Raw genomic sequence first — 26,495 nt, 5'->3', positions numbered from 1 at the left:
TTAAATTTCCAATTCACCCCCCCTCTTGGAAACATATCTTGGGTTAACATTATATACATGCGATTCTTTGTTCAATTTACTTAAATTTCCCTCTATTCTTCCTCATGTTTACATATGGATTTCCTACTAAGAGCAACAACTCACACTGATCTTGTTGTTCGGGCAAAGAAATTGGGTATTGTTGTCAAAGTAATACACAATGCTTCAGTGATGAATGCCATTGGAATTTGTGGGTTGCAACTCTATCGTTATGGAGAGACAGTGTCAATACCATTCTTTACTGAAACCTGGAGACCAGACAACTTCTATGAGAAAATTCAAAGCAACCGGAATCTTGGTCTACATACTCTCTGCTTATTAGGTGAGGTGAGACAAGGTTCTCTGAAATTCTGATAAGAGTTACAAAATCTGAGATTCTTATTAACACAAACATTTCTTTTTACTCTTGTTATCACAGATATTCGTGTGAAGGAACCCTCCCTGGAATCTTTATGCAGGTATGTTTTCAAGTGATTGACCATTTTTTTATTGTACAAAAAACCTTTTCAAACACAGCCATAAAAAATGCTCGACATCTTGTTTGGAATGACATTTTGCAAAGAATTATCAAAAGAACACAATTTTCACCAATTTTTTGTTTTGTTTGGACTGCAAGACCAACTAATGCATTCTCTCTGTATTTCTTGTTTAATTTTAGAGGGAAGAAGCAGTATGAACCACCTAGGTACATGACAATAAAGATTTCCATTGAGCAGCTCCTGGAAGTTGTACAAGCAAAAGTAGAATCTAGTAATGATAACTACTACTATTACTCTATGACTCACTCATGTCTTAACTTTGAATTTCAAAGAACTAAATCAGACTTAATTTATCAATTTAACATTGAATGTTGTTGTATTATGTTGCGTTGCAGTTTACAATGAAGACACAGAGTGTGTTGGTTTTGCTAGAATTGGAAGATCAGATTAGATCGTTGTGGCTGGTACAATGAAGCAACTTCAATAGATAGATTTTGGAGCTCCTCTTCACTGTCTTGTCATAACATGCAATACCCATCCAGTGGAAGAAGAAATGTTGGATTTCTACAGAGTGGGAAAAGAGAATCTGGAGCAAGTAGATGACAGGACATCATAATGAAAGCACACGTTTAAGTAAGGTTGTATTCGGAATTCATCTAATATTATTTGAGTTTTGCTAAAGTACATTAAGGTGTCCAACACTACTTAAATTGGCATGGGCATCACATGTGTTTTTGAATATTTTCTTGAGCATTCACTCTGTTGTTAACACTAAGAAATGGCTATTGTTTGTTACCTCTTCAATTTCATGTTTTTTTCCTATCAAATAGTACTATAGGAGTACAATCATGGGTGGCAAAATCATCCTAATTTTTCTTGGAAGAATAATTAGGGCCAGCAACCTCAGTTTCAGGGTCAATTTCAGAATAATATGCCTTAGCCACCAATGCATCAAGCCTCTTCATCACAACAACCTAGGCCTCAACAATCACTGAATCAAGCTCCACCTGAAAGGCCTAATGAACTGCAAGCTGCATTATTGACCATCACCAACACTCAAACTTAGTTTATGACAGAGACTAGATCTTCTATCAGAAACCTGGAAACACAAGTAGGGCAGTTGGCTAATATGCTTAATAATAGACCGCAAGGAAATTTGCCTAGTAATACTGAAGTCAACCCTAAGGAGCAAGTTCAGGCAATTACTCTGAGGAGTGGGAAGCAAACAGAGCAGCCTAGATCTCCACAGGCAGTGGTTCAGAATGAAGAGATGGGTCAACAGTCTGATTCAACAAAGGTTACTGAAGACCACCAGCTTTCAGAAAAGAGTCCGCCAGTTGTTAATGAGCAGCCAGTTCGAGTTCCATATCCTCAGAGGCTTAGAAAGACTACACTGGATAAACAGTTTTCTAAGTTTTTAGAGGTGTTTAAAAAGCTGCATATAAATATTCCTTTTGCTGAGGCCTTGGAGCAGATGCCCAGCTATGTGAAATTCATGAAGGAGATTCTGTCCAAGAAAAGGAGGATGGAAGACTATGAGACGGTAGCACTCATTGAAGAGTGTAACGCTATATTACAGAGGAAGTTACCCCAAAAGTTGAGAGATCCAGGGAGTTTTACCATACCTTGCACCATTGGAAAATTTGAATGCAAACACGATTTATGTGATTTGGGGGCGAGTATTAATCTAATGCCGCTTTTTGTGTTCAGAAGATTGAAGCTTGGGGAAGCAAGACCTACAACAGTGACTCTTCAGTTGGCAGACAGATCAATAGCATATCCTCGGGGTATTATTGAAGATGTTTTGGTAAAAGTGGACAAGTTCATCTTCCCAGCAGACTTTATTGTACTTGATATGGAGGAGGATGCCAACGTCCCAATCATTCTTAGAAGACCATTCTTAGCCACAGGAAGAGCTTTAATCGACGTACAAAAGGGGGAGTTAAGGTTGCGAGTCCAAAATGAGGAAATAAGTTTTAATGTTTTTACAGCAACTGAAATTCCTACCTGTTGTAGAGTTGACGTGGTGAATGATTGTCAAGATTCAATTGGTAAAAAGAAGAAGAAGACCAAAGAACGATTTCAAACAGTTTGACGTCGTATGAAAAGATTATTGTGTGGCAAGTTTGAAGGTTTCGATGACATTGGGGATAGTTTCAATATTCTCAACAGTAGAAGGCACTACAAGAAAAAATGCTTTTAATAACACCGAAAATGTTTTATCAAAACATACGATAACACTTTCTGATGTGTTAAGACAGACTATGTTATCGTAGGTCAGGGTACTTTACATAACACTTTATCAGTGTTATACATATGTGTTATTGTACTCTCAACGATAACACAATTTCTGTGTTATTTTAATATATAGATAAGTGTTGAATTATGTTATTTATAGTCGATTATATAACACTTTTTTTTGTGTTATAATACACTTTAGTATAACACTTTTTTTGTGTTATACTACACTTTAGTATAACACATTTTTTGTGTTATACTACACTTTAGTATAACACATGTGTTATATTAGCTTAGAGAAACATAATCTTTTTTTACTTACACAAAACTAGGAAAACAAATATGAAAGTTGAAGCCAAAGAAGGTAACATAAATAGATTTTTATTAATTACTCAAATGTAATTACAATATTTAGTCTACTAGTCTAGGTTTAGAAAATCATATTACAACATAATTTATGCCCAATTCAGATTCCTTTATCACTAAATACAAAACAAGAAATGTATACAAAAATTAGTGAAATACATTCTTCCATTCTAAAGACCTCAACTACAAATGTTGTCAAGAATTGCTCCAAAGAAATCATCTCAATATACCTGCACATTGTAAAAAAAAGGTCCTTTTATTATTAATAACATAAGACTTAAGCTAATTTTGTTTGAAAATGATTTCAATTAAAAAATAATAATAAAACAGCAAGATGACTGTGTAAATTTTCTAGAAGCACTATGGCTCAGCAGCTAAATGTGGATCCTATATAAGCATGGGGTTCATGCATCAGAATGATTCATATAATTTATAACAAAAAAACGATGAAATTGTCAAGTTCTCCAATATGTGAAAAGCAAATAAATATATATATATATATGCATATAGGTGTATAGACAAGAGCCAATGGACACAGACAGAGGAAACAAAACTGAATAAAGTGGTCGCTAGATCAGCTAATTGTGCAGTACCAAATTACATATTGCATGAAACAGAAAATACCTCCTTTTTCAATATAGTGTCCGCAGCCTTCAACCCCTTCTTATACTATTTTGTCTCATAAGATTTCTGAAAGAAAAATATGAGATTTAATAAACATTTTGGCAAAAAAAAAAGGAGATGGTATCAACTGGATTATGTAAATTAAATTGCCTTTTGCCAGTTAAAAAAAATTATGTGATTTACTGCGTGAACCAGTACAACATAACTATATAGTAAATACACTGGAAGCTTACTGCAGCAACCATTCTTTATCAATCCTAAATGAATTTGTTCCTAAAATACTAAAGCCATACAAGAATTTGAATTGATATAATACAAACAATCAAGCTCGTTGGACTTTAATATCGTAGCTAAGTTTTCAGACAATTTTAAAATCTGAACTTGAAGCAGAATCAAATGGATAAATATAAAAAATCGACATTAGCATGATAACGCCATGAGTTTGACTTCATTGTCCTTGTCAGGTTCACTAGATAGTAGATAATGTAGTTTTGAGTGCACGAAATAAGAAGTACGCTAAAATTTAGAATCTATCTACTACATTACATCAACTACCAAAAATGAAATATAACATTAAAAAATTCTCTATAACCACTACCCAGTTCACATTTCCACTTCTCTATATTCTCCAAGTCAAGCACACAATTCTAATAACTAGTCCAATAAAAAAGTTCAAAACTTACGCTTAAAGATGGCAACTCAAGAGGGAGAAGTTAATTTACGCACTTTAAATTGTGCAAAAGCAGCAGCATGAGCTTCCAGAGCTTGACTTCTCTGTTGTTCCACTGAAAAGAGTTGCATATTCCCTTTAACCAGATTTTGCCTCTGCAAACAGAGCAGATAAATAAATCAAGTACAAGAAATAGGACAATTAAAGCTCGGAGTCTGCCAAGCAATCAATAAGGTATTAAAGCATGTTACAGGAAAATTCAAAAGGACCATTTGGACAAGGCTCTTTGGCAGTAACTAGTTACAGGAGAAGCAGTCCCTTCTATTCCAACTACATGGATTACATCAAAACAGTGGATTACATCAAAACCATCATTGGCCAAAACAGTGGTTTTCATTTTCCAGGAATTGCTCTCTAAGTGAGTGTCCACTTCTTTCTGTTTTTCTGAAGCTAAAACTAAGCTTTTTTTTTTCCTTTCTTTTTTTTTTTTTTTGTTATTCACATGTTGAAATCATCAAACACCTATGGTGTTTGAGAAGGTGTTTGAGAAAAAGTCAAGAAGGAACTGAAAAGCAAGTAAAATTAAATAACTATCAATGAAATCACAATTGGGGGACCATTAGAAACATAACTACAACCTTTAAAAGCATCTCAAATACTGTTCATTATAATTTATAAGAAAAGTCATCTTTCACCTGTTGATATCTGTTTTTTGCATGTTTCTCTCTTCATGTGCGTGGAAAAATAACTAGGAAAAAAAAAGACCCAACTAAATTGGAGTTTGGACCTTATAAACATTGAATTTCTTGTAACACAAGTATAGGAGCCAAAAAAGGGAAACACCATAGTTTTCATGCCCAAAACATAAGAAACACAAGTATCAGATTAAAAGTAAACAAGGAATTGAAGAATCAAAATAAATTCAAAGAGAAAAGCAGAGGCTACAAAACTAAATGGGTACTCACATGACTGGCTAGCATGTACAATAGCAGATAGTATGTAGCACCTGCCCAAGCAGTTTAAGAAAATACACCAGCTGTTCGATTTAATTATGAAGTTAACGGTAACACTCGAAGAAATCTGGGAACTCTGGCTCTAGAACTAGCAAGAACTATAGATTACACAGAACTCTGACAATAAAAAATTACATAGAACTTTGGCTCTAGAACTAGCAAGAACTATAGATTTTATTTTATACACAGAAACAAATGTACAAGAGAAATGACTTAATAAAATTTAGACATGAAGACTAGTAGCAAACACATAAGGAACTCTGAAGCAATATACAGAAAATAGATAACAAAATTAGATGCAAAATGAACAATAAAAGGCAACAACTAAGAGTAAAATGGGCCCCAAAAAACAAAAGTGATCTTCAATGAGAATATATTTTTTCATTTTCATTTTCACTATCACTAGTAGTATATATATATATTTTGCTCTATACTATATAATGAGAATATATTAATAGAGATCCTTTATCTGTTTGTTTGTCTATTTCTTCTGTTGGTGGGCAGTAACTGATATTGAATAATTGACACTGTTTAAATCAATGTAAAGAAGATAAGGACAATGGAAATAAGTAGACCAGAAATAGCTGCATCAGTCTAGAAAAATATGACGATTAGAGAAATTTAAAAGATTGAAGCAATTTCAATAGAAATACTGGGTTATAAGAGGCTACAAATACTCTGTTTTCTTAAGATCCTTGTTCTGCTTGAAGTTGGCCCAGGAAAGAAGACTATCCACAATGCTAGACTTTGCCACTGCAAGTTTAAAAGGTAAAACATAAACAAAGATACATAAAGTAATGATAAGAGTGCATCTACATAAACAAGTAAAGAGCTTCCCGAACCTTTCTTTAAGAACTCTGGTGGGAGTTCACATTTAGACCCAAAACTGCTTGGACGAATGGTAAGAGTTCCACCCTTGATTGTGGCAATCGAATTTACAAAGCTAACCTGGTTTAACAAGAGAAAACAATCAGAATAAAACACCCTTAAAAGTGCAGAACAGCATCAAAGTACTCTCATTTAAAATAAAAATTCAAATGCCTGTTGAAATTTCCCATCACTAAGGCTCACACAAACCTCCCACCTGTCATTCACTTTCTTTGTGATCCTGCAGAGAAATGGTCAAAAGAGTATGTTACCAAAAAAGATAACAAATGAAGAAAAATGAAACACAACATAAGCTCAAGGGCCATTACTCAGATAAGCTCAACATAAGCAAGATTTCCCAATGAATTCCAGTCCCAGAGTACCAATATTGTGGCACCCATTAACTGTAAGATGAGTAAGTTGCTTGCAACAAGTGGCAATAGCTTCCAAACCCTTGTCACTTAGGAAATAGCATTCACTTAGAGTGAGATCTTTTAGCTTCTTACATCCATTCCCAATGGCACGTAAACCCGTGAGTTTTAAAATCAGGATGAAATGAAAGAATAAGTACTGAACTTACTAGAAAATAGAATAAAGATATGAAAAAAAAAGCCAAGTTGTTATCACATCTCTTTTATCTTATAAACTAAGCTACCCAATAGCATTTAGAGGCAATCAATAGAAAAATTAAAAAATGAACCTAAGAGCAAATGAAATAGACAAAAAAAAAGTACACAAGATTTAATTTGTTCCAACGAGTTCTATGGTTACAGATTCTTCATACCTGTAATTAGATAGCACATTGCTCGACAATAAATGACCAAAAACACATATCATATAAAGATGTAAAAACTGAGGTGACAAAGATTAAAAATGGCACTAACTTATCTGTGAATCTCTGGAAACTATATAGAGCTAATAACTCCAATGATGCACAAGAAGTGCCTACAGCTCATCAGTAACATTGATGCATTGTAGCTTCAATACTTTCTACATAGCACCTTTTACTTCCATATTTGTTCGAATAGCTAGCTAATGCAGTAAGAAGTTTCAATTATAAGCAAAATCCAAGAATAAGACAAGTCATTTTCTAAGTATATATGGACAAGAACCATGAACATGAAGGAATGAATATTACAAGAGAAAAAGCAGGTAAAGCTCTCTCACCAGTCCACACCATTATTCAGATAAATGAACAAGCTATTAAATGTATATCATTTGTAGTGGTACTTGAAAAAGGGAGTGAATAAGTAGAAGTAAAATAGTTAATGACACTAGAAACCATGAAAGAAACTTCCAAAGGAAAAGAAAAATCTGACCTGCATTGTATGAACAAGCTATTTTACTTAAGAGACGATTCATCAAAACTGTCAATCATAAGATTCCATTTTCTAAAGATCATAATCATCAACAATTATGCTAATTGATTTATTAATTAAACCCAATAGCTCATAGCCAGTGTAGTTTAAAGTAGTTAGCAAAATAAGAATAAAAGTGTGTTTAATTATTAGATATTTAATCTACAAAACTAGGCACTAATATTGGTATTAAAAATAAATAATTACTAGTCACTACTACTAGCATCAATTCATAGCCTAGATGCTTAATAACTAATAGGCACTGATATTAATATTAAAAGTCAATAAACAACTTAATTAAATTACACCAATCTGAACCAGAAACCCCTCTTGCATATTTTTCAGATTTAAATATTTGGACACCTCTATCATACCAAGACTTAGTATAATTTGGATCCAATTTCAATTTCCTCTCAAGTTTCAAACTCTAACAATAAGTTAGAAAGGAACAATGCTGCATAAATATACAGTTTAGACATTAGACTCTCACAAAAATAATTTAGCAATCTCATTATCTAATACTTCGATAAACTTCCGGATTTATGGCCATAAAAGGAACTAAGTCTTATTTTAAAAGAACTTGCAACTATCAGATGATAAAACAGAATTTTTCAGCATCCACAAATAACAAAATCTGTCAAAATAACAATTGAAGATCCTCACCTCTTGCAGTCCCTTGGTTCAAAGTATTACCCAGAAAAAGAATTTTGTTCATAATATCTTTTAATTTGGGGAAATTCCGGACCTATTAAACAGAGCATAAAACTACCCAAGTCAAAACAGATTCTTAAAACTGCAAGGAAGAATTTAAGTAGCACAGGGATCTGTCAATACAGTACATATATCAAATTCTGCAAGAAAAAATTCATCATCAGGAGCTGCTTACCTCTTCACATGCAGAGTTCACAGTGTTCAAACTCTTTTTAAATTCTGAAATCTGTAAGACGATGAGAAGAATTATACAATATAGATTGTAATAATAATAATATTTTAACCACCAATGAAAAGCATAAAAAATATCACCAAACCTGACAGTTGAACTGAATCTTGAAAGAGAACACTCGCAATTTTGATTCCACTCTAGGAACTTTCATCAACTCCATAAAATACTGAAATATTAAAAACATAACAAAATAAAAAATGACCTTTTGGGACTATTCCGGCCATGATAGAATTCAAAAGGTATCTATATGCTCTCAAATTGACAAGTAAATAGCTAAATTTCAACTGGACAATAATGATGTACAATAGTAGTAATTCCAAGTTTCTATTACATATATTTTTTTTCTTTTAAGTAAATAAATAGAGGGAAATTAAAAGAAATAAAGGAGTTTGTAAGAAACTAATAAAATAAATCAATAAGTTCAAAACATTTTACTGTTGTGTACTTTAATCATAGAAAGTCATTCATGGACAAGAAAAAATGAATAATGCTTCTTACCTGTTCACACTTTCCCAGGCTCTCCTTGTCACCTGTGTAACCCTGATAATCATACAACAGAAACGGTCATAGCCAGCAACAGAAAGAGTAACAGAACAAGTCATAATGCTGTATGTTGAAAGCTGAATTACTGACTTGCTAACAAACTGGTAAGGAGCACAATGTAACTTGCATTAAAGTCTTACCTGGAGAGCTTCCATCTCTTCTTTAGTAGGACAAAATTTTATTAGATTTTCCACCTGATCAACATCTAATTTGCACGTGACCAATTTGTAAAAGGGTAGCACAGACTAGTACAACTAACATTTTACAGTTAAATAAATAGGCACAATTATATCAAATTTTAGAGATGCAAATATTATTTACCAATCAAAGTTACAATTAGAGGTAGTAGAACCTTACACCTTCCATGCTATGTGATTTCTCATGAGGTGATCTCGAACCTACATAGAAAACAAAATGTAAATTTTGTTAAGATACATGAGGTGAGCTTCGTTGTTTCTTCTCATCAAACTGGTCGCCCCTAAACGAAGACACACACGGCCTGGTTGCCCCGAAACCGATAGCCACCATGTACAAAGATATGTGAGTCATCATGGTTTGTAATTCAGTTGGGTGGCATTGGCATGTGGTCGGGTCACATGATGGCTTCAATGCGCGAAAGGTAACACACATCAGTAACATCGCCATGCCCTGCATCCAAGCCATTTAGTACTAAATGCTACAAGAAAAATATCGACATATATGCTATGGAAATAGTATTAAACATAAAAAGAAAATCATGCATGGCAAAAACTCCAATAGAGTCTCCAAACAGATATATATATTATATATGATATTTATTAGTCATAATATTTATATATATTTAATTATGTAACTGAAAAATTATCAGCATATATTATATCCATTTTAAAATGAAATATGGTAAAAGCAATAAAACTATTATAGTTATATAAAAAGGAAAACAAAAACAATTTAAAGATGCTTAATTACCATAACATAGATGGCCGAGAAGACGATAATTGCCCAGTAATTCCCCCAGTAGGCATCAGCCAAAAATGCTCCAAGCAATGGTGTGAGGTAACAAGTCCCAGACCAATTTGTCACACCATTGGCTGATGTTTGGTTGAGGGTCTTGTTGAAGAAGTGGAAGAGGTTACTGCAAACAACGTAAAATGCCAATTTCTCCAAAAACTGATATACTGCATACAATACAATGAAAGTTTATACATATAATATTAAAACTGATCAAATAAAATATAGACAACAGCAGTAACACATAATATTTGAAATGTTATACTGTATACACCATTATTGTGTATATATATAAATATATATAAGAAATACCATAAATATATAGATATACCGAAAATAAAAATAGAAGCTCTCCATTTTCCAGTTTTCTTCTCGGTTGCAGAATTATCGAGGCTCTCCATTCTCAGATTGATCAATAAATACAATCTGCTGGGTTCCTACAAAAATATGTGAGAACTCATTACTGTATATGTTTTATGTATTTTTTATTTTTTTTTGATAAAAGGCTAAACCCCAGAAACAGGCACACCCAATGTACAACATCTATCACCTTGTCACTGGATTGTTTGTTGCGTCCTCAATTAGCTTAACAGCCTCAGCTTTCTTGTCAGGTTGTAAAGCATACAGTAGTTCTGCAGCAGCAACTCTGTGCATTAAGGAATCTGCAGAAAGCCAATGACAAAGGGGAAAAGGTTAACCAAAATGGCATAAGACATGATGGATTATGCACTGAATTACACACTACAACAAATAAGGCCATTTGCGTCAGTTTAGCACTGCCACAGTTGAGTTTTTGCGTCAGTGTATTATGTGACGCAATTTCCCATGACGCAAACAAGAGTGTCATTTGCGTCAGTGGGACACTGCCACAAACTGGCATTTGTGGCAGTGCCCCACTGACGCAAATGCCAGGCGTTTGCGTCAGTGGGGCACTGTCACAAATCTGGCATTTGTGGCTGTGCCCCACTGACGCAAACTCCTGGCATTTGCGTCAGTGGGGCACTGCCACAAATGCCAGTTTGTGGCAGTGTCCCACTGACGCAAATGACACTCTTGTTTGCGTCAGTGGGGCACTGCCACAAATGTTAAAAACGAGTATTTTTTGCGTCAGTTAGGCACTGTCACATAAAGTATTAACCAGGGAAGTTGCAAATGTTTATGCCAATTTCCCTGGCTTGTTTTGATAAAAATAATCAGCAGCAGAAACAGAAAAAACAGCAGCAGAAACAGAAAAACAACAGTATGAACAGAAAAACAACAATATAAGTTTTTATAAACATTTATCTAGAGTTAACATTTGTGATCAAAACTATAAAAGTAATTCAAATATCAAAGTTAATATATGTACTCTTGTGTTCTAAATTTCTAAGTGTCAAACCTACTTAAACTAAAATTTCCTCACCCACTTGCTCATTTGCTAATTGAGATACGCCATAATTGATTCAGTCCACTCATCCCGTATCTCGTTGATTTCGTCAGCTGAATATGGACTCGTATTCGTAAACTAATTAGAAAATATTTAAAATAATAAGTTACAAATAATCATCCAAATAAAATCATGAACAATAGTTTAAATGAAAATTAAAAAGCAAAAAAATACCTCATTTTTCAAGTAGGCCTTCGGTCTAGGCTGTGAAATCAAGTCTCTAGCAAATTTCATAACGTAAAAGCCACACTCGGTTGGCCCAGTCTGGTTTCGACACTATTACAACATAGTTATCCAAAGTTAATAATTATATTTAGTAAGTTATTATAATAGAAATATGTCAAAAAGTTGAATACGATAAGTAATATAATTTACTTACCTTAGGAACACAAACTTTTAGATTGATTGACTATTTTAGTCTTCGGTGTGTATCATATTGATCCAACGCCCTGCACACAATATTAATATTTACCCATATATGAGTTTGAAATAAAATCATAAATTAATTAAGTAAAATGAAAAACTTACATGATAATTATTTCCTTGATTTCCGGACGGAAATGTGAGTTTACAGGATCCAAAAAAGCTACCGAATGACTGTGGGGCTGAATTAATACTAACATCCAATGAAAGCTACAATAAAAAACCTTGTGTAAGATATTTATCAATAAACAAAATATATGAACATAAAATTAAGTTGACTTACTTGTTGTTCCAAGGACAAATTAGAAATTGTGTCTCTAGCTCCATCTGTAGAAACCGATCAAAGAGATTTTTAGCATGTATTTCATTGGTTCCTGCATTAGTGGACACTAAAGCGGGATGCATGAAAGTGTACATGTGGTTCAATCCCTTCGTTTGCACCAAATCATCGAGGAATCTACATATAATTAAAAAAGTTAATAAACTATTAAATTTCAAGTTAAACTAAATAAACTAAGATTATAAACACCATTGTACCTCATATATAATGCTATCTCGGTCTGTCCAATCATCTCATAGTTGCACAAGTGGAGGATATCATCTTTCCCTAATAGAGCGATAGTTTCGAATCCAAATACCCTTTCAACAATTGGAATCTCTACCACGCGGTCAGCTTGCCATTTATCAATAAACTTCACCAAACACCTCAATATTTTTGAGAAAGGCACTTCTGTAGGCTCCTGTGTCAATGCCTCTATTCTTTTTTTTGATTGTCTTGGTTGTTGAGTAGAGGGCGCAAGTGGCTCTTTCGTTTGTTGATTAGTAAGAACCCAATGTTGTGGCCATCCAACATCATACCCGACTGCTTGTCCAACCAATGTATAACCTTCCATTGTAAGCGGATATGGTAAACTAGCATTCTCTTGAATGGCTACCTCAACTCTGACACGATAATTTCCAGGAGGCAGTTGAACGCTATGTTTTTCTGTGCAACATGTACTTACAAGTTTCCCCTCTGCAACTATATTTTGTGTCGAACCAAGACACAACTTACAATTAATCTGTTAGACTTTTCGATAAACTAGTTTATTTTTACTGTATCAAATATATGCAATAATGAATTAATAAGAAACTATTACCTCCTCAGAAAAATTTGACTGTGGTGGTGGGGGAGCACATGGTGCCTGCGTCGGTGGTGGAGGAGCAAGTGGTAGCTGTGAGGGTGGTTGGTGAGCATATGATGTCCATGTCGATGGTGGCGGAGCCTGTTGTGCCTGTGTCGGTGGTGGAGGGGCATATGGTGCGTGTGGTGTGTTTGAGGCTCCTCCTACACCCGAACCAGATGCATTTGATGATCCAAATGCACCGCTCTGTTGATATGCAATATGCGCCATCAACTGGTTTAACTTTTCCTCCTGTTGACGTGCCCTTTCTTCAGATTGACGCCATTTCTCTTCAAGGTCTTTATAACGAGCATCTTCCACACCTTTTGGTTTGTGATTGAATCTTTTTGGTGGTGGGACATGAAAAAATTGACGGGGAGCGACATGTGCACCGACCCCCCTAACACGTCCCCCATCCTCTGGAGTGCCTAATGCCATTGTTAGTATATCGTTTGAACCTTCCTCCACCAACTCGCCTTCTGCTACTTTTTGCTTGTATTCCGCCTATATACATAGTAAATAAATCGATTAGAATTTAACACACAGATTAATCATTACAATTATTTTAAAAAATCGAAGAACACTTACAATCTTATTGACCACATCTCGAGCTTCTTCATCAATAACTTCTCGATTCTTGTTCATCCGTGCCCGTGTCCACATCTCAGCTCTGTCATATTCGGTCAACTCATGACCCAATTCCTCTTCCATTTTTTGCTCTACCAGTGCATAACCACCACGCCCTGAGTGATGTGGATACTTGTTCTGAGCCCGAGCATTTTTTTTTTGTTTTCTCATCTCTTCCCAGTCTGGGGTTAGTCTTTTTGCAACAAAATTCTTCCAATCTTCTGGTTTGTAATACTCGATGTACTCTGATGGCGGCTTGGCAAGAAGCTCAGGAGCTACATTCTTATATACATATATAAGATCTTTTGTTAGTCTTGTTTTCCAATTTCTCCATGTTTTTCCTGCTTCTTTGAGGACGTCTGTTTTTGAAGAATTTGGAAGTTTGAACGTTTCCTGCACAAACGAACCCAAAAATATTAAACTTTTTTCAATATATTAATTCGTTATGATAAATTTAATAGTCAATATTATAGGTTACCTGTATTTGACCCCATAAAGTTTCTTTTTTATCCTTTGGCATTTGTTTCCAATTGTCGATATCTAAAGGAAGGGTTGTGCGTGATAGAAGACCGATGGTGCTGTTCATCTTGATCCCCCCTTTTCCCATCGCTTGACCAAAACGATTGTACTCGACCTCATAATTGCGACCCTCACTTCTTGCTTTGAATACATCACTACAGTTTGATTTACCCCTATATTTCTTTTCTTGTGTATTTGTTGGTGCGGTAGGATTAATCCCCTCTAGACCATTACTATGATCATCAACAAACGGATCGCCATCTTCATCATATGATGGATCCATAATCAATGTACCTGCAAGTAAACACAAATATTATCTGGTATAAACTTCACAAAATACATAAAAACAAAATCATAAAATTAATATATATACCTTTAATTTTCTACCCACAACCCTTCACCATTCTCGCGTATATAGTCATCATCATTGTCAATGGTGACATCAATAGGCGGTCAATCAATGGTAAATGTTTCTTGTTCAAGTATAATGTCATCGCTCCCAAACTCTTTGATCAGATAATCTTTCGGTTGACTTGTTAGGACAACTGACCATCGAGCATCTACTGGATCACTCACATAAAATACTTGCTTGGCTTGTGATGCCATTATAAAGCGGTCAGATTTATGTCCTATTCGATTTAAGTCCACCAGTGTGAATCTTAAGTCATCTGTTTTGACCCCATTATCACTTTTCACCCAATCACACAAGAAGACTGGAATTCGAATAGTCACATAATCTAGTTCCCAAATTTCTTTGATCACCCCATAAAATGTCATATCACAATTTATGAGATTTTTATCTTTGGAACTAGATATTTGAAAAGTCTGGGCGATAATAGTAACACCACTATTTTGTGTCTTTCTAATGTTATCACGTTCTACGGTGTTGAATTGAATACCGTGAATATAATAGCATTGATACTTAATTACGCTCATTGAAGGACCTCGTGCTATCCATTTTAGTGTTTCAGACACTTTGTTTGTGGTGTTAATCAGAACCTAGAATACAATAAAATAAAACAAAGTATATTAAATTCTAACAAGCTAAAATACAATAACACTCAAACAAGAACAACACAAGTATTTTACCTCATTCTCGAACCAAGTGCTGAAATTTCGATAATGTTCATCTTGTACCCATTTTTTATTCCGAGACTTATTAGGATAAGTAGTCTTGATCCAATTGAAATGTCCTCTTCAAGAAATATCATTTATATCATTGTCAATATAATGAAAGAGAAAAATAATATTGATCATGCATGTGTATAAGAACTTACTCGATGTATGGTTGAACATCATCAATATTTTGTAAGACTAGGCGATGTGCTTCATCTCGATCAGATTTATTTACTTCAGAAACAACACCACCTCTACCACCTTTACTTATTTCAAACTCAATTTTAGAAAAACATAGTCCAATGCTCGCAACACCTGATAAGTATTCTGAGCAGAACTCCATTGCTTCTTCAACGATGTAGGATTCAACTATGCAACCCTCAGGCCTACTTCTATTTCTAACATAACCTTTTAAAACCTTCATATACCGTTCAAATGGGTACATCCATCTCAAGTATACTGGTCCACACAATTTTACTTCTCTCACCAAATGAACTATTAAATGAACCATTATGTCAAAAAATGAAGGTGGGAAATACTGCTCCAACTCACACATAGTTATCACAATATTTGTTTGAAGATTGTCCAACTTCGACACATCTACCACTTTACAACAAATAGATTTAAAGAAAAAGCATAGTTTGGTAATTGCATATCGAACTTTTTTGGGCAACACAGAGCGGATAGCTATCGGTAGAAGATGTTCAAGTAGTGTATGATGGTCATGACACTTCATTCCAACTAAATTCAAAATTTTCATATCTACCAGAGAAGAAATATTTGAAGAATAACCTTCCGGTACTTTCACATTCGACAAAGAATGACATACACTTTGTTTTTCTTCTTTAGACAGGGTATAACATGCAGGTGGTAAATAGGTTCGTCTCTCACCAACCTCTGGTTGTAACTTACTGCGTATACCCATTACTTTTAAATCCAACCGAGCTTTGATTCCATCCTTACTCCGACCAGGAATATTCAGCAATGTACTAATTAAGCTATCTGACACGTTTTTCTCAATGTTCATTACATCCAAGTTGTGCCGCAAAACCAAATGCTCCCAATACTCAAGCTCAAAAAAAATAAATTTCTTCTTCCAACAACCTGTCGCACCATCTACAACCTCCTTTGTTTTTTCACGTCTAACATTTTTTCTCTTATTTGTAAAATTTCTAGGTTTTCCGAACTTGCATTGGACTTTGTTCAACTTTGTTAACAATTGTCCTCCAAGTAAAGGTGGTGGAGCCTTTCCAAATTCAGGTTTACCATTAAAGGCATCTGTCAAACTTCGAAATTTATGTTTTTCGGATAAGAACTTTCGGTGTCCCATATAACAAATCTTTCTAGAATGTTTTAAATATTCAGAATGAGTCCCTTCTTCACAAATGGGACATGCCTTGTACCCTTTCACACTAAATCCAGAAAGATTACCTAAGGCTGGAAAATCATTAATAGTCCACAACAACACTGCTTTAAGATTAAAATTTTCTTTCTTATAAGCATCGTAAGCATTAACCCCCTCATACCACAATGTGCTCAAATCATCAATTAAAGGAGCTAGGTATACATCAATATCATTTCCAGGTTGTTTAGGACCAGATATCAACAAGGTCAACATGGTAAACTTCCTCTTCATACACAACCATGGTGGTAGATTATAGATGACTAGCATTACAGGCCAACAACTATATTTACTACTAAGGGAATTGTGTGGATTAATTCCTTCAGCAGAAAGACCCAAACGAATATTCCTCGGTTCATTCCCAAATTCCGGCCATTTAACATCTACTGTTTTCCAAGCTGGCGAGTCAGCTGGATGTCTTAGCTTGCCATCCTTTACTCTGTCTTTAGCATGCCAAATTAAATTTTTAGCATGATCATCATTTCGGTACAACCTAACCAAACGAGGTATCGGTGGAAGATACCATAAAACCTTTGCAGGGACACCTTTTCTAACTGCATCTGAATTTTTTTTCTTTTGCCATCTAGACTCGCCACATGTCGGACATGCAATTGCATCAACAAATCTCTTTCGATATAAGATGCAATCATTCGGACAAGCATGTATTTTTTCATATTGCATGCCTAACGAACGCAATGTCTTCTTCGCTTCATAAAATGAAGACGACATTTCATTACCTTCGGGTAATAATTCTCCTAAAAATGTTAACAACTCTGTCATTCCCTTATCACTCCACCCATGTTTGGCTTTTAAGTTATACAACCTAAGCAGTGCTGATAATTTAGTGAACCTTATACAATTAGGGAAAATGGGTTTCTCAGCATCTTCTAAGATTGACTGAAATTTAATTGGATCCACATGTGATTCATATTGTGCATCATCAATCATCTCTGCAACATCATCAACTTCGTAATCAACATCAAAATACTTATTATTCTTAGATGGTCCCTCATCAGCTCCTTTCATTCTTTCACCGTGCAAAAACCATACTTTATAACTTTTGTCTATTCCATTCCTAAATAAGTGGTCTTTTATTTTAAAAATTGGCATCCTCACAACGTTACCACACTTAACACATGGAAAAGGAATACTATTAGGAGATTGAGTATTTCTTGCACAAAATTCCAAGAAAAACTCAACTCCATTCCTATATTTCATAGATAACCTATCCGCTGACATCCAATCTCTATCCATTGTCAAACTTCACACAACAAAAAAAACAAACAAACAAAGCAACAAACATTAACAATTAAGTTCGTGGATTACTTAATTGAAAAGTAAATAAAGGAAACAATATGTCCAAAAAAAATTGGACAGCATTTCCCCTATTTCTATCACATTTCCCAAATTTAAAATGTGCATTTATACAGCACATGGTATACACAAAAATATTCAACTAATCAATCAAACATGCATAATTCTAAAATTACTAAATCCTAAAAAAAATTGACCAGCATTTCCCCTATTTCTATCATATTTCCCAAAATTTAAATAAACATATTTCATCACATAAACACAACAAACCAATTAATCAATCAAACATGCATAATTCCCAAATTACTAAATCTTAAAAAAAAATTGGACAGCATTTCCCCTATTTCTATCATATTTCCCAAAATTTAAATAAACATATATTCATCACATAAATAAAACAAATCAAGTAATCAATCAAACATGCACAATTACAGCCTTATATCACCGCAGCACACAGTCCCAGATCCTATCTCCACTATTTTATAATTCGTACATGCTACTAAGTTCAATATATTAATTATACATTAAGGTTTAAAATATTACCTCCAATATAAAATCCTCCAAAGCTTGATCTCACCAACAAAGTTGTCAACAAAATACCTACTCAAATATAACAATATACAAAAAAATAATAAAAAAGTTAACAAAATATAAAGAAAAATATCATAAAGCTATATTGTAACTAAATAAACAATAAAATGCTTAAAGAAAACAAATAATTTGTTATATGTACACATTTGTTTACTTAAACCCAAAATATATATATTTTTTTTTTAAAAAGTTAACAACTCACATAAATAAAAATCGACTATAAATATCCTAACTAAATCAATAATAAAATATAACTTAAAAAAAAACAAACAATTTTAATATATACCTATTTAACCAATTAAACCCAAAATTTAAAAATAATTTTAAAAAGTTAACAAAATATAAACAAAAATTTACTAATAATAATCAAACTAAACATTTAATAAAATGAAACTTATACAAAATATATACATTAATCTATATATATACTCATTTACATAGTAAATTCGAAATTTAATTAAATTTAAAAAAAAAAGTTAATAAAACTATCTAAAAATTAAAAAATCGAAATATAGTCAATTTATAAAAAAAAAATTCACAAAAATTATATTTAAATCATAAAAATTAATAAAATTACACTTACTTGTGGTAATTGTGGAATGTGGGTTCTTGATGTAGAAAACCCCAAAAATCCAATGAAGATTATGGGTTTTCAAATTATATCTTCAAAAAAGAAAATCTATACAAAAAAATCCAAAAAAAACTATATATAAGTTTCATAAACATATATAAATCATTATTTTAACATTAAAATTGAAAAAAAATGGCTGAAAACGTACCTAAATGGGGAGAACCTCGGTTGGGCGCCGCAGGTTTGGGAGGAAAACGGTCTGAAATATGGTAGGAGTGAAATAGGGCTCGGCTGGGACGATGAGGGTTTTATTATGGGAGACCCAGTTGCGTCAGTGGGCCACTGACGCCGTTAACAGCCCGTTTGCGTCAGTGCCCCACTGACACAAACGGTTCCATTAAACAGCGTCAGTGTACGTTATGACGCAATTGGACCCTCATTTGTGGCAGTGTCCAACTGCCACAAATGCTAATTCTTGGTCAACAGCGTCAGTCAACTGCGTTGACTGACGCGTTTGACTGACACAATTGCCCTTTTTTGTAGTAGTGACACTGAACAAGTTTGACAATCACCTTTATGTTTCTCTAAGAAAATCTTGTTCGCCTCGATCAGAGATTTCTCATGCAAAATACTATTAAAAGAGAAATAAAAAAAGAAGAAAGAAGGAAAGAAAACAGTTAATTTAATGCTAAATATTTACAGGCACAAAAAAGAGACAGGAAAGTAGAAAAAGAACCTTATTGTTGGGCATTCTGCTTCCAAGACACTCGAAATGAGTTTCTCAACATCTATAACTGGAGTGGGCATCGAATCCACTTTATGGAAGAATTTAATCTATATTTAAGCAGTTAACAATAAGTTTGAGTGGAATAGATAGATCACCACAAACTGATAAGAACATATACAAACATGATGGCCATAGATAACAGAGATACATACTAAACAGCGATGTGTATCTAGGTGTTCAGCGTTCAACCTCAGTAGTTGCTTTACAACCTGCACTCCAAAGAAAATTTAGTCATCAGTTGGCCTTATGCAGCTCAAGACAAAAAGAGGGGTCAGAATAAAAGCTTCGCAGCCACACGCTTAAACAAAAGCTTACCTGAAAGGCAAGTAAAACCTTTTGTTTTCTCACATTCACTTCAAAAGAAAGCAAGTGTGTTTCTAACGAATCAGGGGAGTTCTTTTGAAGCAACTTCAAGTACTTTGTAGCTTCTAAAAGTGGATCTTCTACCTGAATAAACACATAAATATCAGACAGGGCAACACTTTTCCCAGAGATGTCCGACAAACAATTAAGGAAAATACAGAACACAATTCAGGAATCTGAGAAATAAATAAAGGAACCTGCAACAATTTCTCCCCATGGGGATCTGGATCAACAGGTTTCACATTTCGTTTCCCAGTCTTTGAGACACTATTAGCATTGGATTCTTCATTTTTACCTTCAGCCTCCTAAAAGAATGCTAAACATTAGGATAAAAATAAATGTAGGGGAATGGTCCGAAAAGCTACAGAAGTCAGAAACATTACTTTCTTAGCTCGAGCCTATGCTTTTCTCAATTTTTGCCTCATTTTCTTTTTCTGAGAAGGAGGCAACTTGGACATCTCATCGTCTTCCTCAGTGGTTGACTTTGGAGGGGAATCATACAACTTTATATAGCATCTGCAGATGAAAACCCACAACCAACATATAAATACAAAGCAAAAATTAACAATGTATTACACCGCAAGAAAATGACAATCCAGCAAAACTTTGATACTATAATATTACATACCTTTTGCATCAGGGCAACAACCATTTCAGGACTCTCTGGTATTCCATGGTCCAGGAATGCCTACAGTAAAATAGTGCTTTTATTTTACTTATGACAGCTTTAGAAAATATACATAAAAGAAACAAAAAGAAGCTATGAGTACTAGATGAGGTCATCTATTTACGTTCATCATGCAAGAATTATAGATATTGATCCAGAAAGCAAGCTTCTCCTAATGAGTGAGTGTCTGTAACTTGACAGAAGTAAGCTTCTCGGAAAATAATTTAGAAATAAAAAATTTACATAGCAGAGTTGTATAAAGACTAAAGAAAAGAGATCAAATACACGATGGAGATCAAAGATTAAAGAACATAAACAAATAATAATAATAAAAAATTAACAATGGTGTCCCGAAATTCAACCCATTAGGACATCGAAACCCCCAAATGAGTCCAAAAACTACTCACATCTCACTCAATCACAGCTCACACACTCCACATTCAACAATTCTAGCTCACTTATAAATATAGATATGTATTATGTAAGAATGTACAGAGACTTGTATAAACACAGTATGATAAGGTACTTATATACCTGCATAGTTTGAAAAAGCCAAAGGCAAAAAGGATGATAAGGTCAACGCAGAGAGTACCTTGAGGAAACGACCCCTTCTATTCTCGCCGACGTCGAAGTAGAAGACCTGAGAGAAAGTAGGGAGAGAGAGAGAGAGAGAGAGAAATCTATGTAAATACAATGAAAAACGAAAAGAGAATAGGAATAGGAATACGACGATGGCCTGCGTGGCTTGAAGCTTCGACAACCTCTGAAGATCCCTCGCCGGCGTGTGTAGGGGAAGGTGGAAGTCAGGCTCCACACAGAGACAGGTGAGAGAGAAAGAGTGAAGGAGAGGTCTGGTGGGAGAAAGAGAGGAGAGAGAACGATGAGGAAAAAGAAGAAAAGAAAGAGAAAGAGAGATCTGAATTATGAGAGAGAAGGAAATAATGATAGAGAAGGAGAGAGGATGATTTTGGGGCTGTGAAAATTTTTGGGGCTGGGGACCGTGTGAAAAGTTTGGGGCTGGGGAAAATTAGGCGCCAAACTACAATAAGTCCCGCCTATATGCATATAAACTTATATATATTATAACTCTTTTTTAAAAGTGTTAAAATTTTGTGTTATGGAAATGGGCTTTTGTTGTAGTGAGGGAATTCTCCTCGTATGACACGATGCTCTCAAGGATGCAAGGGGTGGACTTGACCCAAGTTAAAGGTGTAGAGAGTTCAACGTCCGGCTAAATGGCGTTAATGACAGTGCTTTCAGGAGGCATCCCATTCTTTTAGTTGTTTTACTTTAGTTTTGAACAATTTTTAAGTGTTGTTTTGGTTTTTATTATTTTGGACAATTTTTGGATTATTTTTGTAAGTTAAACCGTGAAAAGCGTGAAAATTACTTCACCCTTCCGCCTTAGTTCAATCCATACACCCCGCCACCACCTCCTTCGCCATACTGACGTGGCGTGCTTTTTGAGGTAAGTCTTCTTTCCTTACTCTTCATGTCACATTGGGGACAATGTGCATTTTAAATTTGGGGGAGGGACTTATCAGTTATTGTTTTTATCTTTGTTCTGTTAATTTTAGTTTGCCGATACTTTGTTTGTAATATCATTTGTCATCAATTTGTGAGATAGTAATTGTGTGAATAACCGTGTGCTTGGTTGATCACTCTTAGGATTAAGTTTAAATGTTTTGTTGGAAATTTGAATATGTTCTGTAAATTGGGACAATTAGCTTATGTTATATATGTTTTACTTGGGTATGAGGAATGAATGGTGGAATCTGATAGAACTTGCATTACTTGTCTTTTGAGACGAAATCCTTGATGACATGTGTTTTGGAATATGATATAGGCAATCTTTTGGAATGTTTGGGCCTTTCAAGCTTACCCTTATCATTATTTTCCCTAGTTTGCTCATTTGTGCCTTAACTTGTTTTGTTGATTGTTTAACCACTACATTAAGCCAAAATTGTACCAATTATTTTTCCCTGTCCTATGAATTATTCCATAAGCTTAGAAATAAGTTTAGGGGAGCGATTTGTGATTGGGTAGAGCGAAAAAAAAAGAAGGAAAAATATATTGGTGTGAGTGGATGAACAATGTAATTTTATTCTTCAGTTGAGACAAGTGTAAAGTGTAAAAATACTTGCAACATCACTGTAAATCAGTTTCAATTTGTGTTCTTCAAAAAAAAAAATAACAATAAAATAAAATAAAAATAAAGTGATATTGGTGTATTGATTATGAGGTCTCAATAGTTGAAAAATGAGTTAATTTTTGGGCTGGCTATTAAAACGCAATGTGGGTTGTTTGATTGATTTCTTTTTAGGTGCTTATGGTGTAATGAAGCCTAAATGTCTTTTTATCTACCTTTACCAAAGCAAAAAATGCATGAACCTTGAAAGTCCTGTGGATTCCAAAACATGTGTTGTTAACATTAGTGAAGAAAGGCAAGTATGCAAGCATATTGAATTTTGGTGAGTGGATTGTTGAAAGAGTAAAATATGTATTATGTATTCTAATTGCTCATTTGTTATTTACAACTCATATTCTAATTTCCAACTGAGGCATTTGGGTTAATTGTGAGAGTGATTATAATGAAATTCTGGTTGAAAATTGCATTTGCTATTTCGCGATTGATGACAGTGTGTTGTGGACAAAGTGGAGGCTTTATTATTTGTGTGTTTTGTTTAGTTTCAAGTCTAAAGTCAATCTTTACTTGAGGGCGAGTAAAGGTTAAGTTTAGGGGAGTTTGTTGAGTCTAGTTTTTGTCATGTTTAGGTGGTGTTTTAAGTAGTCTTTTATCTCATTTTTCTTTCATTTAGTGCGGGTTTATGCTGTGTTTGTTTGTCTTTGTGAATATCAGGAAGAATTGAGTACTTGGAGGAAAATGTCAAAGAAATGGAAGAAATAACCAAGTTTTACAACATATTTTGAGAAAGGATGAATTCCAGCATGATTTGGAAGTGTTGGTGAATTTTTGGGATGAAATCTTGAAAAATTGAGAAATCTCTTAAGAGCCACAGCATGAGCAAAGTAGAGTCGTGGCTAGCTGGTGAAACAGAACCATTGTTTTGAAGGAGAACCACGGGCCACGGCATGGCTAAAGAGAGCCGCAGCATAGATGGGCATCAATCCAGAAATCTTAGACACGGGCCGCGACATGGCTAACTAGGCCCGCGGCATGGAGAGAACAAATTGCCCAGGAATTTAGACACGGGCCGCGGCATGGTGCATGTAGAGCCTCGGCCCGCCTCTTGTAAAAACTGAATCTTAGGATTTTATAAGGCGGAAAAAGAGAGAAGAAAGGCATGTACGGATCTGGGAGTGGTTTTTGCTTGAAGGCTGAAGGCTTGGAGTATTCAATCTACATGTTTTTCTTCTACTTTCTGATGTTATCTTTAATTGTCTTTGTGATTAGTATTATGATTATGAACTAATTTTCTGTTTAGGATTTTTAATTGAATCACTTGAATCCCTATTATGAACTAATGCAGTTTCAATTTTCTTCTTCTTCAATCTTCTTCAATTCCATATAACCTTTTCTTATAGATTGATTATCGATTGGCCATCTATAGTCATTATATATATGTTTTTAAATCAAAATATGAGAAGTGAGATTTGAATCTGCTGTGGTTATATTGGACATAATTCTAATTCGGAACAAAAGTATCCATATTAATTGTGTAACTGTTTATTAAGTTGTCGAGATTAATGCTACCTTTGTGATTCAATTTACCATAGAAATATAGGAAATTGTCACCTAGGTTGAGTTTATAATTCATAGTATGATTATAGGCTGCTGTATCAACTTGTTAATTGAATTAGGCAGAAAGAAAAAGAACTTAGAACTTTGCATTAGGGAATGATAGGGAGGATAGTTGATGAGATTAAACATCCTAATTATTTCTTCAGTGTTTAAATCAAAGGTTTTACTATTAGTTGTTATTCTATTTAATTTTCAATTATTGTTTCTGAATATTATAGTTTCTTTTGCTGTGTCTACAAAAATCAAGAATTTTAATTGATCAAATAGAAAGAGAAATTAATTGACTGGTAATTGAGAATTCAGTCATTGAGGACGATACTTGGTTTCTTTACCATATTATTACAAATTGCGACTGTGTGCACTTGCATAGCATATAAATTCGTAACACTAGGTATTGCAAGAAATTGAAACCGTTGTGAAAGTCTTCCAAGTCTTTCTTTAAAACAATCAACCTAGTGTTTGTGTGGGCAAGTCTCAACACATGAGAAGATAATTCCTATAGAGAAAACTAAGAGATAGTGGACGACTAGGTATAGAATATTATGAGTGATTTTTTACTTTATCAAATTCAGCTGACTTATTGCATTCTATAACACTAGTATATATAGGCAATTAGCTAGGACATAAAATATGTTTTAGTTTCCCATTTTATTTTAATTATTTAATAATTATTGTTGACTGCGTTTTTAGCCAACGACGTGAGAACGTCAAATACGACAAGCCTTCAAGAGAATGTAAACGACAACAGACGGTATAAACAAGAAAAGTAAATAACACAATAGATTTTTATAGTGGTTCATCCCCGATTGTCGGTAATAGCCTAATCCACTTAGAGTTGTGATTTATAGATCCGTACTCAAGAGCAGATGGACTGAGCCAACTGAGTTTCTTCAGTACAGATTGCAAAAATACAAGAATTCTCTCTTATTTTAGCACTTTATCTCTCTAGAATAGACATACCCAATTTTCTCTCTCTAGAAAGAAGAAGTAGAAGAACCCCTGTCTAATCCCATAAGCCCTCTATTTATAGGCTTGGGATACTCAACTGATATCCCCTTTAGATAGGGATATTTTATTATTCATCTTATATTTATATTACAAGAAATATTTAAAATATAACTAATTCCTCAATTTGAGTGAGGAATGAAAGATTCCCGCGTATGTTGTTGAAGCTGTCTCTGGGAACCTTGACTTAGTCTCCTCTAGCTAATTGATCCACCTCCTACTGACTACCCATGCAAGTGCTGGTCGAACGTGCATGGTGGTAGGACTTGTGCATGTTGATTACTCCTTCAAGCTTTCCTTGGACCAAGGTGATACAAGCTTGGCTCTCCTCGGACCAAGGTGGTCCGAGGCAACACCCTTGCTTCTCACCTCGGACAAGTCCGAGCATACCTCCTCCATTCAAGGTCCCTTCGGTCCTCGTGGCCTTCTCCTCGGACCAAGGTGGTCCGAGGCATCCTCCTTGGCACCTCACCTTGGACAAGTCTGAGGCACTCTCCTTTAGCATCTCCCAACTATGTCCGATCGGACATTGTGTAGGCTCTCCTTGTCAAAAACTAAGTCTCCACTCTTGACTTGCATGGGACTCCTCCTCCTTAGCTACCTACCTTAGACACGTTCGAGCCAACAC

General features: G+C 34.6%; 3 protein-coding genes and 2 long non-coding RNA genes across 6 annotated transcripts; 1 reads left to right on the top strand and 4 right to left on the bottom strand.

Annotated features, from left to right (window-relative positions):
- The first annotated feature begins 114 nt into the window (after positions 1-114).
- On the top strand, positions 115-969 carry LOC133815589 (probable diphthine methyl ester synthase). The gene is made up of 4 exons (XM_062248408.1): positions 115-361; positions 458-497; positions 698-789; positions 914-969. Exons 1-4 carry the CDS (start codon positions 115-117, stop codon positions 967-969), a joined length of 435 nt encoding a protein of 144 aa, XP_062104392.1.
- A 7,540-nt stretch (positions 970-8,509) lies between these two features.
- Positions 8,510-9,147, bottom strand: LOC133816745 (uncharacterized). The gene is made up of 3 exons (XR_009885445.1): positions 9,096-9,147; positions 8,683-8,763; positions 8,510-8,591 (listed from the first exon to the last, which is right to left on the bottom strand). It is a non-coding gene; the product is annotated as an uncharacterized LOC133816745 (long non-coding RNA).
- A 329-nt stretch (positions 9,148-9,476) lies between these two features.
- Positions 9,477-10,531, bottom strand: LOC133815588 (protein NRT1/ PTR FAMILY 8.1-like). Its single transcript, XM_062248407.1, has 4 exons — positions 10,462-10,531; positions 10,089-10,297; positions 9,656-9,788; positions 9,477-9,538 (listed from the first exon to the last, which is right to left on the bottom strand). Exons 1-4 carry the CDS (start codon positions 10,529-10,531, stop codon positions 9,477-9,479), a joined length of 474 nt encoding a protein of 157 aa, XP_062104391.1.
- Positions 10,532-10,607: 76 nt separating this feature from the next.
- On the bottom strand, positions 10,608-20,089 carry LOC133816744 (N-terminal acetyltransferase A complex auxiliary subunit NAA15-like). The gene is made up of 3 exons (XM_062249075.1): positions 20,019-20,089; positions 19,855-19,913; positions 10,608-10,792 (listed from the first exon to the last, which is right to left on the bottom strand). Exons 1-3 carry the CDS (start codon positions 20,087-20,089, stop codon positions 10,677-10,679), a joined length of 246 nt encoding a protein of 81 aa, XP_062105059.1. The 3' UTR covers positions 10,608-10,676.
- A 389-nt stretch (positions 20,090-20,478) lies between these two features.
- Positions 20,479-21,834, bottom strand: LOC133816743 (uncharacterized). 2 transcript variants are annotated; one of them, XR_009885444.1, is made up of 5 exons: positions 21,634-21,834; positions 21,061-21,120; positions 20,816-20,948; positions 20,630-20,737; positions 20,479-20,516 (listed from the first exon to the last, which is right to left on the bottom strand). It is a non-coding gene; the product is annotated as an uncharacterized LOC133816743 (long non-coding RNA). The 2 variants fall into 2 exon arrangements; XR_009885443.1 differs by having other exon boundaries at positions 21,692-21,834.
- Positions 21,835-26,495: the final 4,661 nt, after the last annotated feature.

This window comes from Humulus lupulus, chromosome 2, assembly GCF_963169125.1.
Source record: "Humulus lupulus chromosome 2, drHumLupu1.1, whole genome shotgun sequence".
Taxonomy (NCBI): domain Eukaryota; kingdom Viridiplantae; phylum Streptophyta; class Magnoliopsida; order Rosales; family Cannabaceae; genus Humulus; species Humulus lupulus.
This window is presented reverse-complemented; position numbering and strand designations above follow the sequence as displayed.

What these genes read in the sequence shown, in the direction of transcription:
- LOC133815589 (XM_062248408.1), top strand. Translation starts at nt 115, where the DNA reads ATGGATTTCCTACTAAGAGCAACAACTCACACTGATCTTGTTGTTCGG. An exon ending in ACATACTCTCTGCTTATTAG is followed by an intron (nt 362 to 457) that starts GTGAGGTGAGAC and finishes TTGTTATCACAG; the next exon opens with ATATTCGTGTGAAGGAACCC. An exon ending in TCCCTGGAATCTTTATGCAG is followed by an intron (nt 498 to 697) that starts GTATGTTTTCAA and finishes GTTTAATTTTAG; the next exon opens with AGGGAAGAAGCAGTATGAAC.
- LOC133815588 (XM_062248407.1), bottom strand. Translation starts at nt 10,531, where the DNA reads ATGGAGAGCCTCGATAATTCTGCAACCGAGAAGAAAACTGGAAAATGG. An exon ending in TCTCGGCCATCTATGTTATG is followed by an intron (nt 9,789 to 10,088) that starts GTAATTAAGCAT and finishes GCTTGGATGCAG; the next exon opens with GGCATGGCGATGTTACTGAT. An exon ending in TTTGTACATGGTGGCTATCG is followed by an intron (nt 9,539 to 9,655) that starts GTTTCGGGGCAA and finishes TTTTCTATGTAG; the next exon opens with GTTCGAGATCACCTCATGAG.
- LOC133816744 (XM_062249075.1), bottom strand. Translation starts at nt 20,089, where the DNA reads ATGCCCACTCCAGTTATAGATGTTGAGAAACTCATTTCGAGTGTCTTG. An exon ending in GCAGAATGCCCAACAATAAG is followed by an intron (nt 19,914 to 20,018) that starts GTTCTTTTTCTA and finishes CTCTTTTAATAG; the next exon opens with TATTTTGCATGAGAAATCTC. An exon ending in TTTCTTAGAGAAACATAAAG is followed by an intron (nt 10,793 to 19,854) that starts GTGATTGTCAAA and finishes GGCTTTCTGCAG; the next exon opens with ATTCCTTAATGCACAGAGTT.